This window comes from Pelobates fuscus, chromosome 6 (assembly GCF_036172605.1).
Source record: "Pelobates fuscus isolate aPelFus1 chromosome 6, aPelFus1.pri, whole genome shotgun sequence".
Taxonomy (NCBI): Eukaryota; Metazoa; Chordata; class Amphibia; order Anura; family Pelobatidae; genus Pelobates; species Pelobates fuscus.
In genome coordinates, this window is record NC_086322.1 from 202,835,759 (window position 1) to 202,849,609 (window position 13,851).

General features: G+C 34.4%; 1 protein-coding gene across 1 annotated transcript; it reads right to left on the reverse strand.

Moving 5' to 3' along the window:
• Nucleotides 1–5,987: 5,987 nt before the first annotated feature.
• Nucleotides 5,988–12,230, reverse strand: AREG (amphiregulin). Its single transcript, XM_063425298.1, has 5 exons — nucleotides 11,998–12,230; nucleotides 10,039–10,233; nucleotides 7,818–8,001; nucleotides 6,810–6,974; nucleotides 5,988–6,099 (listed from the first exon to the last, which is right to left on the reverse strand). The coding sequence occupies exons 1-5, from the start codon at nucleotides 12,047–12,049 to the stop codon at nucleotides 6,009–6,011; spliced, it is 687 nt and encodes a 228-aa protein (XP_063281368.1). The 5' UTR covers nucleotides 12,050–12,230; the 3' UTR covers nucleotides 5,988–6,008.
• Between the last annotated feature and the right edge of the window lie 1,621 nt (nucleotides 12,231–13,851).

Consider the following 13,851-nt stretch of genomic DNA (forward strand, 5'->3'; position numbering starts at 1 on the left):
GGATCCCGGTCATCTATTTCCTCCCCAAGATCCACAAAAGTCTAATTGATCCTCCTGGCCGTCCGATAGTATCTGGTATAGGGTCCCTCCTTTCTAACTTGTCTGAATACATCGATATCTTGTTGCAACCCTATGTCATAAAAACTAAATCATATCTTAAAGATATAATCAATCTTTTAAATAAAGTAAAATATATTAAATGGGAAAAAGATTTTATACTAATCACCTGCGACGTCCAGTCGCTATATACCATTATTCAACATCAACAAGGATGTAAAGCAGTAAGAACTATTTTGGAAAGAGAAAACAGAATGCCTCAAGATCAAATAGAGTTTTCAATTGAAGGTATAGACCTAATTTTAAATAATAATTATTTTTGGTTTAAAGATGTTTTTTATTTACAGAGGAGAGGTACAGCTATGGGCACCAGGTTTGCGCCCAGCTATGCCAACCTCTATATGGCCGAATGGGAGGATAGATATATATGGAATGGACATGGCTGGGCAAAAAACCTGGTGTCCTATTCATGATATATAGATGCTCTTTTATTTATATGGAAAGGATCTACAGATGAAGCACTGAATTTTATCTATTTTTTAAATACCAATCAAGAAGGAATCTTTTTAACTTCAGAAATAAGTGACACTCAAATTACGTATTTGTATCTTAATATTTATATTAAGGATAACGTAATTAACACTAAGACACATTTTAAAGAGGTACACGTTAATAATTATATTGATACTAATAGCTGTCACAATAAAGTCTGGCTAGACAGTATACCAAAAAGTCAAATGCTAAGACTTAGGGGAAACTGTTCGGAAACCACTATTTTTAAACAACAAGCAGAAAAAATAAAAGATATTTTTTTACAAAAAGGATATGATAATACAATTATCCAATCCACATTAGAACAAGCACTAATAACTAACCAAAAGGACTTATTATCTAAAAAACGAGTTCAAAAACAAAACATATCCCTTCCAATTGTACTAGATTACAATAACAAAAATAGAGAACTTAAAAAAATCATAAATAAACATTGGCAATTATTGAAAGAGGACAATATTTTAAAATACTTAATTTCAGCAAAACCAAAAATAGTATTTAGGGGAGCACCTAATCTCAAGATGCACCTCACAAAAAATTATACTAAAGTAGAGAATAAAATAAAAGATAATTTTATAAATAATATCAAAGGTTTTTATAAATGCAATACATGCACTGCATGCAAAAAGACAAAACAAACATTCAGATTAATAACTACTTTTAATTCAAACAACACTGGTAAAATATCTAATATTAAAGAGACAATTACATGCAATACCAAAAATGTAATACATTTGCTGGAGTGCCCGTGTGGCCTCCAATATGTTGGATGAACTATTAGGCCTCTAAAAGTAAGGGTGGCAGAACATTGCAGAAATATAGAAAAGGGCTATAAGAATCACTCGGTTCCTTCCCACTTCTGCACCCACAACAATAATCCTAAGGATCTTATCTTTATGGGGATTACCACCATTAAAAATCACTGGAGAGGAGGTGATTACATTAAAAAATAGGACGGAAAGAGATGGAATGGGTCTATCATCTAGATACCTTATATCCTAACGGATTAAATATAGAATTTGATCTGTTTATTTTTTTATAATTTTATATATTTTTTTATAATTTTGTACATATTTTTTATAAAAAAATGTTTTACAATTATAAATTGTCTCTACTCCCATTCCATCTCTTACCCAATTACACATTTTTTTATGTCTTTTTATGTACAGCATTATCTTAAATACAGTTTTGTTTGTATTAACCCTCCAGGGATATGTATTTTATTGTATATATTTTTATGATATGTAATATTTTAAGACATGTAACTCTATGTCCTACTATACATCCGTAAACCTTCAAAGTGGTTTTTGTATTATTTTACTTTTATTCTTATATATAAGTAATTTTGTAACTATATTTTATTTTTATTTTTTAATTTTTTACTCATAATAGATTTCATATGTACAAATAATATACTATGATGTATTGATTGGTATTGATTTATTATTCTTTGTGTCTTTTTATGTTTTTTCCCACAACTGTGCCATTCACCAATATGACCGAAATAATACTCAATGATGCCATTCCATATGGAGTTGAAAAAGAGGGAGAAATTCAGCACCTTTTTTCGATTTAAAAAAGATGGACATTGATGATATGGTTTTATAAAAACTTTCTTTTGCTATTGGTATCAGTAAGTATATTGTAAATACCGCCAAGCGGTTCTTCTCGAAATGGAACGCACATGGTCCCAAAATGGCCGTTGATGCGTTCCAAGCCTACTATTCGCAGTATTCACTGCGTATATAGACGTTGCGTCACTTCCGGTATGACGCACACGACCTTAAAATGGCCGCGGATGCGCTCCACGCTAGAACACATAGCACTACTCCACGTGGTAACGCCGCGTCACTTCCGGAATGACGTGTGCATTCCACGAGCGAACACACCAGGAAGTCATTGTCAATAATTGCATTAGGACATGTATTAAGACTCTCTCTCACACTGAAGAAGCCTGACAGGCAAAACGCGTAAAGTGGGACTTTTTTCTTTTATATATAGCCATTTTGTTTTACATATTTGTTATTAAATATTACATTTTAAAGCTATATACACCTATTTTCTATTTTTACTTCCTGGTCACCATATCCTTCGGTGGGGATTATACCACCCAAGCTGATTATAGTAGAGCAAGTTTCTGCTCTAGTAAATGTGAGTACCACATTCTCTATCTGTACTTTTATTCATTTTATCAGTACATACTATACTATTGGAGTTCTCTTTTTTATCTCTTTTATAATACCACCACTATTGGAAATTTGGAGTTATTCGCTGAGATAAAAATCCTTAGACGGGGATTGTTCCGTCCAAGCAAATTACGGTAGAGCTCCTGGAAAGCTCTACCAAATGTGAGTGTAAAATTACCCTAATTCACTCCACTATTTCATTTTTCACTCAATAATACTACACTATGATGTTTTCTCTCTGTTTTTATTTCTGAGGATTTACAAGAATTGTTAATAATTTTTATGTACGTATATTTTATATATTAATTAATATCTGGGTGCGGTTCCTTTTCCCTTTTTTTGTATCTTTCTTGTCACAAGGTTGGGAACCCTTGTACTGGTTACCGCTGCTTATTTTATTACTGTTTATTGGAGTGAGCACTTATTATATCCTTCTCTATATTAATCACCAGAATTTGCTGCACCATGGTTTCATTGGTCTGGTGTATTGAATTAAGAGCACTCACTGGTGTATTGAAATTAAGGAACCACCCAAACTCAAGCTGCTCACAAGTGCTTGCATTAAATATATCAGAATCAGAGTGCCTGCAACCCAATTTTGAATTCCTGTGCAATGAGCTCCTGGCCCAGCTCCCTAGCAGGAGAGAAGATTTCAAACAGCAGAGAGCTGTGGGTCAGGGTTGTCATAGAAAGACCGCATTGGCAGGGCCTTGCAGCTGTTGCACCAGCAAGGTAGGGAGACCTCTGAACTCCCAGTAATCCTCCCCTCAGCTAGGTAGGAAGACATTGCAGTCCGCACTCATTATCCCCCAGTAATATAGGGAGAACCTCACCCCCTACCCCATAAAAAAATAATCCTGCCCCCAGCAAGGTGAGGAGACCCAACTATTGTATATGTTTCTACTTTGTTCCACCTCATGGAGCTACCACAGAATCTTGGTGCCTCAGCTCTCCACTGCTAAAACCTCAGCGCTCCCCTCAGCCAGCCACTGCATGGAGTGAAAATAGCTTTTCCAACCTCATACCCAACCACTAGATTTGGGTTAGTGGAAGGAGAACACAACTTATTTATTGAACAAAGTTAGGATATTTATTTAGTACCATAAACCAAGGTGCACTATAAAGGCTGAACAAGCAAGTACAACAATGTGGAGTCCTCGTGGAAAACTGCAGTGACATAGGGGGTATGGTAATCAAATGTTGGATATGCACCTACCCCTGGTGATATGATGTCTGGGCTATGCTAAGCAAATGGCTAAGGGGGATAGGTACCAGGGAAACTGAAGAAAGGGTAGCTCTGAATAAAGGAGAAATACTCCATCTAGATGGATCCTCTGATAACTTACACCATAAGCCTACTACACTGGAGAGTACACATATTTTGGTCCCCAGGGAGCATGGTAACACTACCTGGAACAGATAAATGCAACATTGCTGCCCAGCTCGTTTGCTGCAAAGCAGTACTAGATACTGCTCCCAGTTAAACTCCAGTAAGTTTACTGGTGTGTGTGTGTCAGAAGGCCCTGTGGGGAATGGTTCACTTGTAGTTTGCCACAGAGACCAGCATTTTCTGGTTACAGAATAATAAGGTAGGGCACAGCTTTCAAGACAGTGAACCATGCAATGAATTAACTCTTCTGGTCCCGACAAACCAAATACAAATCCCCTTTATAAAATTCACTCTTCATACATGATGTTAACCTATAAAGGTTCACAATAGTTTCAATATCAGCAAACATAATGTTCAGTTTCTACTTCACAGTACCCATATGGCTTAGACGCTTAGGTGTAACATTATTTTGTTGCATTTCCTTGTTTCAGGTGGGAAATCTAAGGAGTTATATCAAGAGACTAATATAATTTTATGGAGGTAGCAAGATAAAACATAAATATATTATGTCTCAGTCTAGCAGTTTTATGTTATTTACTTTTTTCATTATTATAGCATCGTTTTGAATACATCCCCATTATCTTGTGCCATTCGATCATTTAAAGGATTTAATTAATTTTGAAACGTCCACTTTTCTTTTAAATAAAAAAAACATTTATTGAATTTGTAACAAATATATTACAATGTCAGATATTAAACACATATTTACAATACATTAAATATTTTAAATAAAAAATAAATATGTTTTTTTTTTAATTTATAAAAAAATAGATATATTTTGCACATCAACATTTTACTTCTTCCGAAACATCTCCTTTGTATGGTGAGATCTTGACTTGTTGGCAAGAAATAGCTTGATACTCCCAGAAAAACCTTGTTTCTTTTTCAGAATGCAGGAGAAGTCTGTTCCATTTAAATATAAATAATTTCTTGTTGTTTTGACAAGAATGTAGATGAGATAATAGTCTTTTTTTTCCAGCTCACCACGGCAGTGCATATTCACTTTTTTTCTTCTTCTTTTTTTAAATAGTTCTATTTTAAAAAAGGAAACATTTGCACAGGTTATCAATATGTTAAAGCATACTTCACTTTGTCTGCTATACCTAAATACATTTGTTAGACTTCTATGTCAAATTCTAAAAAAAACATGGAATGTTCAAAAATATGTTTTGAAATCTATGTAATCAGCAAATATAATAAGAAGGACTGATCTAAATGTTTTGAGTAGTTTAACCATACAGCAGGATGCTCCACATTGACGTATCCCACCTCCCTCTACCCAACAAAATAAAAATGTGAGATATAAACATTGGAGCTGTATTTACAATGGAACTGTAAACTGCACATATATATTTATCAGTGTTTATGAAAACTCTCTGTATTGAATCAATAGAAGTGTTTTACAGATGGCTTAAATCTGGACTCTAAATTGTAGTATAGCTGAGTTCACTGGCATATGGAATACGCAAATGCATAACTGTCACATACATTCCCATAATTGTAAATGCTGCCACATCAGCTCTCTCTAAAGATGAAATACAATTTATTACAGTAGCTTAGACAAAAATTCTTCTACTGAGAGGTTGAGTTGGCTATACTCATTGGCATGGAGAAAAAAATCCATACTTCTGAATTTATTGTATATATACTAGGTTTGCTCTTTATATTGTGCTGTAAATGTTAGAATTTGCTAAAGTAACTCTCTAGGTTTCCCCACGTGTTCAACTCGCTTTCAATTTGGAAACCAGATACTGTGAGGCACACCGTTTCAATTATTGTTATTGATAAAATAAATTCCCTTTCATATATACTTACAAATGCTATCATACGTCAATTTCTTCACTTCCATTTTCTTGACCTAATTTCTTTTTTTCTTCCGCTTCGCAGTCATAAGTAGAATACTTCCTACGGGTGCTTTAAAGAAAAATAATTCAGAAATGTTAAATTTTATTTGAACATCTGGCATGTGCTGCCAACATTTTCAACAAAGAGATTCTAAAATGATGTTATATAACTCTAGTAAAACATGTACAATATATGGTTGAGTATTTGCCATCCACACTTATTGTGAATCCTTTATTATTTTATGCACATGCATAGTCATACTGCAGTCACACATAAGGTCAATAAATCAACCTTTTTGCATTGTGTACGAATCTAATTATTATAAGGTCAGTAGTGATGTCCCGAACAATCAGCAGCAGACCCTCCCTCCCAGACCCTCCCACCTCCATGACGTATAGGGCGCGGACCGAACATCGCGCGTGTTCGCGACTGCAAACACGCTATGTTTGCCGGCGAACGGTTCCCGGCGAACTGTTCGGGACATCACTAAAGGTCAGTACTAAAAATAAGACTGCATAGTATATATTTAAACAATACAGTTGTCTAAGTTTTAGGAGTTTGTCCAATAAATAGTAAGTTTACCGTTTATAACAAACTTGAAATATTGTGTCTCCATCAATTTTAACAAAGGGTTAAAGGCCAGGTATGGTTAAGCAAAAGGTAGAAAACTACCACCAAGTCTATGTAAATTTTATCTTTTAAATTTAGTTTAAAATTTTTTAAATGATGGAAAATGGTAGCACAAAATATAAAAAAATATATATATATAAAATACTTACTGTATAACAATGATGATAATAATTGCAACAAGGCTGATCGTTGACAGAAGAACTGCTGCAACAGCCAAAGCTACTGTTGATACATCTCCAAGTTCACTCGTATGTGTTTTCATGGACATTGTACTTAATGTACTGCATCTCTCTCCTGAATAGTCTTTCTGACATCTGGCAAAAGTCAAAATAAATGCAGATTAATTATCAAAATTACTTGTTTTTGTTACTAATGTGGTCATGTCAAAATGTCCTGACAAAGCTAGGCCTAAAATAGAATTTCACAAATGGACAGCACAGTTCGAGATAGAGACTTGTCATCCTTGGAATGTAATTTGACATCATCTAAGTATCACATTCCAGGAAAAGTACTGTGTGACTCTTTTTATAAACCGGCTGCCTTGAAATTCAATGATCTGAGACGTGCTTATTCACCTCACACTTACAAGGTAGTTCTTTTATTAAAATAAAATACCAGTTCTTACTGTTTGTTATAATGGAAATATTATACTGAGTGGGGATCTTCTATTCCCATTATTAGTAGCTCAGATGGAATATGAGTTAATTCTTTTAATAATTATTATGTGGGCAACTAAACCCTTTGAATGACAGAGGGATGTGTAATACTCCTACATTATTCACATGAAGGTCAAATATATGGACCTATGGTAATTTAGTTAAGTCTTTCTTTCAAGTTATCAAGTTACTGCAGTGAAGGGGGTTACTTACTAAATAGTGTCTGTACATTGTTACATGATTAAATCACATACTTTTCCAGCTGATATTTGGCAAATATCAAAGTTCAAGAAAGCAGACTATCTAGCACCTGACTCTTTAACAGTTTGGTTTAATGTAAAATTAACGAGGTAACCATTTCTATAGCACAGATATAAACACTACAATTTTAAAAAATGTTCACCTTCTCATCATAATTCTTATAAATAATACCAAACTCACAAACATACAATAGATACACATTGGCCTTTAAATCGTCCATTTTGCTCCAGGGAAACTCACCTGCATGTAACCTCTTTAATACTGGAAAGGTATTTACATTGACCATGAATGCAAAAGTCTTTATGTGTGGTTAGGCATGGATTCTTCTTCTTTTTCTTGTCATTTTTGGCCTTTTTTGCTTTCTTTTCTCCATTTTTCTTTTCATTTTTTTTAGTTGTGTTTTCTGGCTTGACTACTGGTTGTACTGATTGAAGAGAAAAAACAATAAATGTTAATGCTCAACATGTTTTATATACAGTTTCAGTTAATTAAGATAACCGGCAGATAAATGTAAAGCTACATTAAACACCAAAACTGACTTTTTAGTGACCCCCATATTTCTGAAACATTCAAAGAATATTTGAGATGTTTACTAAGGTATGACATTGTAAAAGCCATTCAAGCAAAAAAAATGCCATTGAAATATAAACAAATAATTATTTCCTGTAATGCAACTACTGCCTGTCAAATATCACAGCAAGTTACACATCATAACAGGTGATGGTGTATGGCAAAATTAAACATTAATTCACAGTGTGGAATGTTTGTCACTGAGTAAGTTGGCATACCTTTTAAACTACATACCACAGCCCTTAATGATTAATGGACATACTTTGAATATTGTAAGGAAGAACTTGCACATTAAGAGATCTTGCTTTGTACACAGACACAACCTAAAGATATTAAGACAGTCCCTTCACCTAGTTAAACTTTTAAGACAGTTAACCCTATTTTGTCTATGGCTACTTGAAGATGAATCAGTCATTTCCTTTTCGGAAGTTCACCTTTACTCACAATATGATGGGTTATAACTGAGTACACATAAGCCCTCAAGGAAGGGTTGGGAGAAGGGGCAGGCTATTCATAAAAGCGTGCATGTTTGGCATGTTTCATTAAAATATGTGACTCAGCGAGGTGAGGTGCAATATCACAAAATAGCTGAAAAGATACGGCTTACTATAATCATTACGGAATTCCACAGATAAGCCCTCATTTTAATAGTGCCTTCTTTTATCTAAAACAAATCTTATTCATTCAAACATTGGATTCCAAATCAGGCTTCAGAAAACCCTCAAAGATCTGAGTTATATAGAGATGTGAAACTAGTATTTAAATTGGTATTGGAAACATGGTCCTAAGCATTGAAATGCCTGGTGCAACCATTAATTGGAATGTAAAAAATATGCCTAAAAAACATTTTTCAGAATTCAATATGCAAATATATTAGAAAATGAAGCTATCCTGAAAAGAACAAATGAAAATTTTAGAGAAATAGCTATGAAAACTCTTCATCTGCTCTACATTATTCAAATGAACTGGGAAAGAACAGCCTCATATTTGACAGATAGTTTCTTAATGTTGATAATAAGGTTCACCATATTGAATGAAATGAATCATTTTTGGCAGCAATGTGCTTTCAGACCCACACAGTTCTTCGAGATTAGGTAAGGGTTGGCAGACCGTAAAAAGATAATTGTATGATACTTTATACACAGCTCAAATCTGAGTCTCTTTTCATCTCTGCATGGTTCTGAGACATATTGCGTGTGGGATGCCATAAACAATGTATATTTTTTCCAAATGTATTGGCTTTTTTCCTTCTTTCTATGTTTGTCTGGTTGTCTGAAAACCCAGACACATAAACAATTATCTCTCTTATCTGAATCATTATGTTCTAATTTGGTGACTACACTTATGGTACAGTTCGATTTCCCTAAATGCTAACACACTGTTGCCTATTGAACACACAACAAAATGCCACCTGTTAACAGAATGCTAGATAGTTAATGTGAGATTTATCCTAGATCATTTGATATGGTGCATAAAAAATTGTAGTAGATTAGAGAAGTTCTTCCAGCTGAAAATTATATCTCCCCATATAACCACATTTGACAGTGCTAATCACTAAAGTGGCATCTTTTTTTTGTAAATTTTTATTCAATTTTGTCAAAGTTACAAAAATCGTATCAGTAGGTTAATCTCGATTAACAATCACACATTGAGTAAGTTACAATAAGTGGCATTTGTCAGATATTTAAAGTGAATTCAAATTGAATTTCACAGTGTAGGCCAAAGTACCTGAATTGGAAGCATAACTCATTCCATTTTTGTTTACAGTTTCACTATAGTGGCCTTAAATTTGATATTCACTTTGGATTCCTGACAAGAGCTATTTAGGCAGTCAAAAAGTGTATCAGTACATTATATTTAAAAGATATAAAAAAGTATTCTCCTAACTTACCACGAATAGAATCATCTATAATATATCCTACAGAAATATCCTGGTCATAATCATCTTCTTCAACATCTTCTTCATCCTTGTTTGGCTTATTCAGGCTGTCGGTTCCATTAGCGACAGGATTGTCTTCAGGTAATGTTGCGTTGGTTTGGACTGAGGTAGCGCTGGCTTCAGAACAATGCACCTGGTACTGGCATGCTGCAGATATCAAAGAGTTTAATAATTAGCATACTGAATTACCCAATAATTCAATGACTCATGAAGGGTACCTAGGTACTTTTAAATAAACTGTGGTATAAAGTAGATGATTTGAAAAAACTAAATCTTGAACCTGACAGGCATCCAGGTAATACCCTGCAAATTGCTTTTGTGAATAAATCCTTACAGAGACAATCTACAAAATGAAGGCAAAGCGTATTATATCTGGCAAATGATCACACTTTACCAATGAGTACCATTCTACTGTCATCCATCTAATTCAACACTAGCATTTTAATATAACAACATTACTTTGTAGCCTGTAGACAGCAATGCTAGCCTTAGTGTGATTTGACCCAGGAATGACTTTAAGGAAAGGGTATAGTATGGTATCCCTAAATCAATTGATGATATAAGAACCAAAAGCAACACGTTGCATTGCACATCCTAATCCGAAGGTTAAATTGTTAAATAAGGGATGTCACTTGTCCTGGAAGACTGCATACATAAACATTAGTCATGCCACAAGACAAATGTGCCATCCATAACTAAACACACTGTTGAAGGATCCATTCATTCATAAACTTGTCAGCATTCTTTCCACCATTTCAGTATACACACATTCCTCTCATCAGCAGCTTATGTCCCAGACAAGTAGGCACATGTTCCTTATCATTGGCCTCTTACTTCACATTTCCAGCTTTCCTCTTTCTGATCTCATGCAACAGACAGAAATTATACTTTCTACACACATTCTTGTATACAGCACAAAATTGATTAAAGCTATATTAGTCTGTATATAGTTTCCATCAATCTTGTGCAGTATACAAGAATGTTTGTATAAAGTATATTTTCTCTGTTGCATGAGACCAGAAAGAGGAAAGCTGGAAATATATATGTTTATTCATTTACAAAAATATTCAAAGGAAAGTTGTGCAATGCAATAATTATTTTTACTCATTCATTAACAAACTGTTCCGTAAAAGAGTGTAAATAACCTCAGGGTTCTAAAAAAGTAGAATTATTGATATTATTTTTGAAAAAACCTGGAATATTGTTTGCAGATTAAGGAGTTACTAGAAGTATATTTTAAACCTCCAGTTGAGATAATAAAAGTCTAATGATATAGACAGGACACAAGTAAGGGTGTTGTTACACAGTGTATTCTGAAGGCATGAGGCACAAACATAATCCCATCAAGCGTCAAAGGTTAGGGTGTTCCTGTATTAAAACTAGATTACTCTTTTATTTCTATTTTTACACCGTATATAAGAAACAATAGCATTTCAAAGAAAACAGGCGCATCCTGGGTGTATACCCCTAATAATTTACTCACAGCTCAAAACACATTGTAGCTCTTTTCAAGTAAATATGGGACATCGGGGACATATCAATAATATAATTAATAATAATAATAATAATTCATAAAAATATATAATAAAAAAATAATGGTAACATTTTAGATTAAAGAAAAATTGGTTTCCTCTATAGCTGAGGAAAAATTATAACTCCATATTTCCTTATGCTATGTCAAATTTTTTTTTTTTTTTTTAATAAAATTGGTGATCCTTGTTAAATGTAACAAAAAAAAAAGACATTTATCAATTGATGAACATTCTAAAATCTATGGAGCACTTTAATTGGAGGAGGTTAAATGATCAGCTGCTATTAGTACTCGGATTTTTATACCTAAAAAATATGTTAATCTGCAGAAATGCAAAGATTCTCCATAAACGAATATAACTAGGTAATAAGATGACTTACCTAAAGAGCACAGGAGTGTGATGCACAGAAGCAATGACATGTGAGAAGACATTGTGATGAGATATTTCTTCAAAGCAATCAAAGCCTGGAGTTATTCCTTGATGATTGTAAAATGACCAAGTCCTTTTTGTCACAAAGGTTATGTTAAGTGGGTGACAGTCTTGCTCTTGTCAGTGATGCTGTGCTGTATGTTGGTGTGTGACTGTGTTCAGTCCTGCAGCTCCCACAAACTGCAGGCTTGTCTCTGTACTGAAGTATCAGAGAACAATCCTTATTTAAACACTGAGCAGCTAGAGGGAAGGGCTCAGTGACGGAGGATTCTAATGACGAACTGAAAGGGGGAGGGTGGAGGAGGGTGCACCTGTCGACAGGAAACTGTGCAAGCAGGAGTCATCAGTTTAGCAGACAGAAAGAAAACCCATACACAAAAAGCTTAGCCCCCAACCCAATTGTGAGTGTGGGAGGGAGACTAGTCATTTTACAACCCCGCACCCTTTTTATATCTGGAACACTTTTCAAGGTTGGGGAACGATATCAAACAGCCTCAGTGTGAAAAAAAAAAGCAATTCTAAAATGTATGTGTAGAATGGTAACAATTTTCTTGTTACTCTGATTAGAACAAGGTCCCCTGAAGTGAAACTGCAGAATAAATCTAAATCTGGAATGTGGACTGCACATCTGATAATGTATCAAGTAACACGAAAGGAATGGCATTTTAAAAGGGAAACCCTAATGTGTGAACATGTTACATACTATCTCACCTTTGAGATGCGGATTGTCATTTTCTGGATTTCATTTAGAACAGAGGTTCCCCCACGATTTTTTGCACCAAGGCACACTCAAATGAGAGTCATATTTCTAAGGCATAACATTTTTTTCCCCTTTTTCCTTTTTATATTAATCAATAAATGTCACATTTACTTAAAGCCTTGCTGGAAAGATGTGCATATTTTGGGCAGCCGGATGCTTTTTAATGAATTGCCAGATGTGAATCCAATATTTACACTCATATTTAAAAAAAAAAAAAAAAATGTATTCAACATCTTACATCCCTACGTTTATGGCACACCTTTAAGTGCATTCAGGCTCAACTTTGTGCCACAATGCACTGGTTGAAATCCACTGATAAAGATTACAAGCAGCACCTGGGGCTATACGATTCATACACTCATATGAACCTTTCTTTTACCTGGCAGAGATTAATGGTAGTTGCAATCCGATAATCACATTTCAAATCTGCAGCTTTTTAGGAAGCTATAATTCTGGATTGCAGAAAGCTAAAATGGCTATTGCAATACAGCTTTGATTCTTAAAGGAACACTATTTTTGTATGTTTTGTGTTTTTGTATAGGAATAAAAACGTTTGTAAAATCTGAAGACCATGTGTTTCTGTGCCGAGTTTTAATGTTCCAATCTTTAGGTACTTGTATAAGCTGTCACACGTCACAGACTCAAGACACAGAAAGCATTCAGGTAGCTAAAGTGCTTTTGTGAGCTGAGTGTTCCTTTAACCTCCGGACGGATCCAAATTTGGTTCTCCAAGCTATATCTATGGATGTTCAGCGGTTAAAACAGGCACATCAAATTCCTCTATGCCCCATGCAATGCCATATTAAGTGTTCACTGTAAAAGCATTGTCTTTTCCAGTTCAATATAGATTACATTGAATTAGATTATCAATAGTCTAATGAAGGTATTTTGCCATTTTTTATTAATTGTATTACAATTAATAAGATCAACAGGAGTCAAAAGATCTAGTGGCTCTCTCAACCTTATCATTTGTACTTGAAAAAACAATACTGTATTGGGGGGCGGAGCTAGCAGCCAACTGAAGCAGACGTGCATCACTAGAGC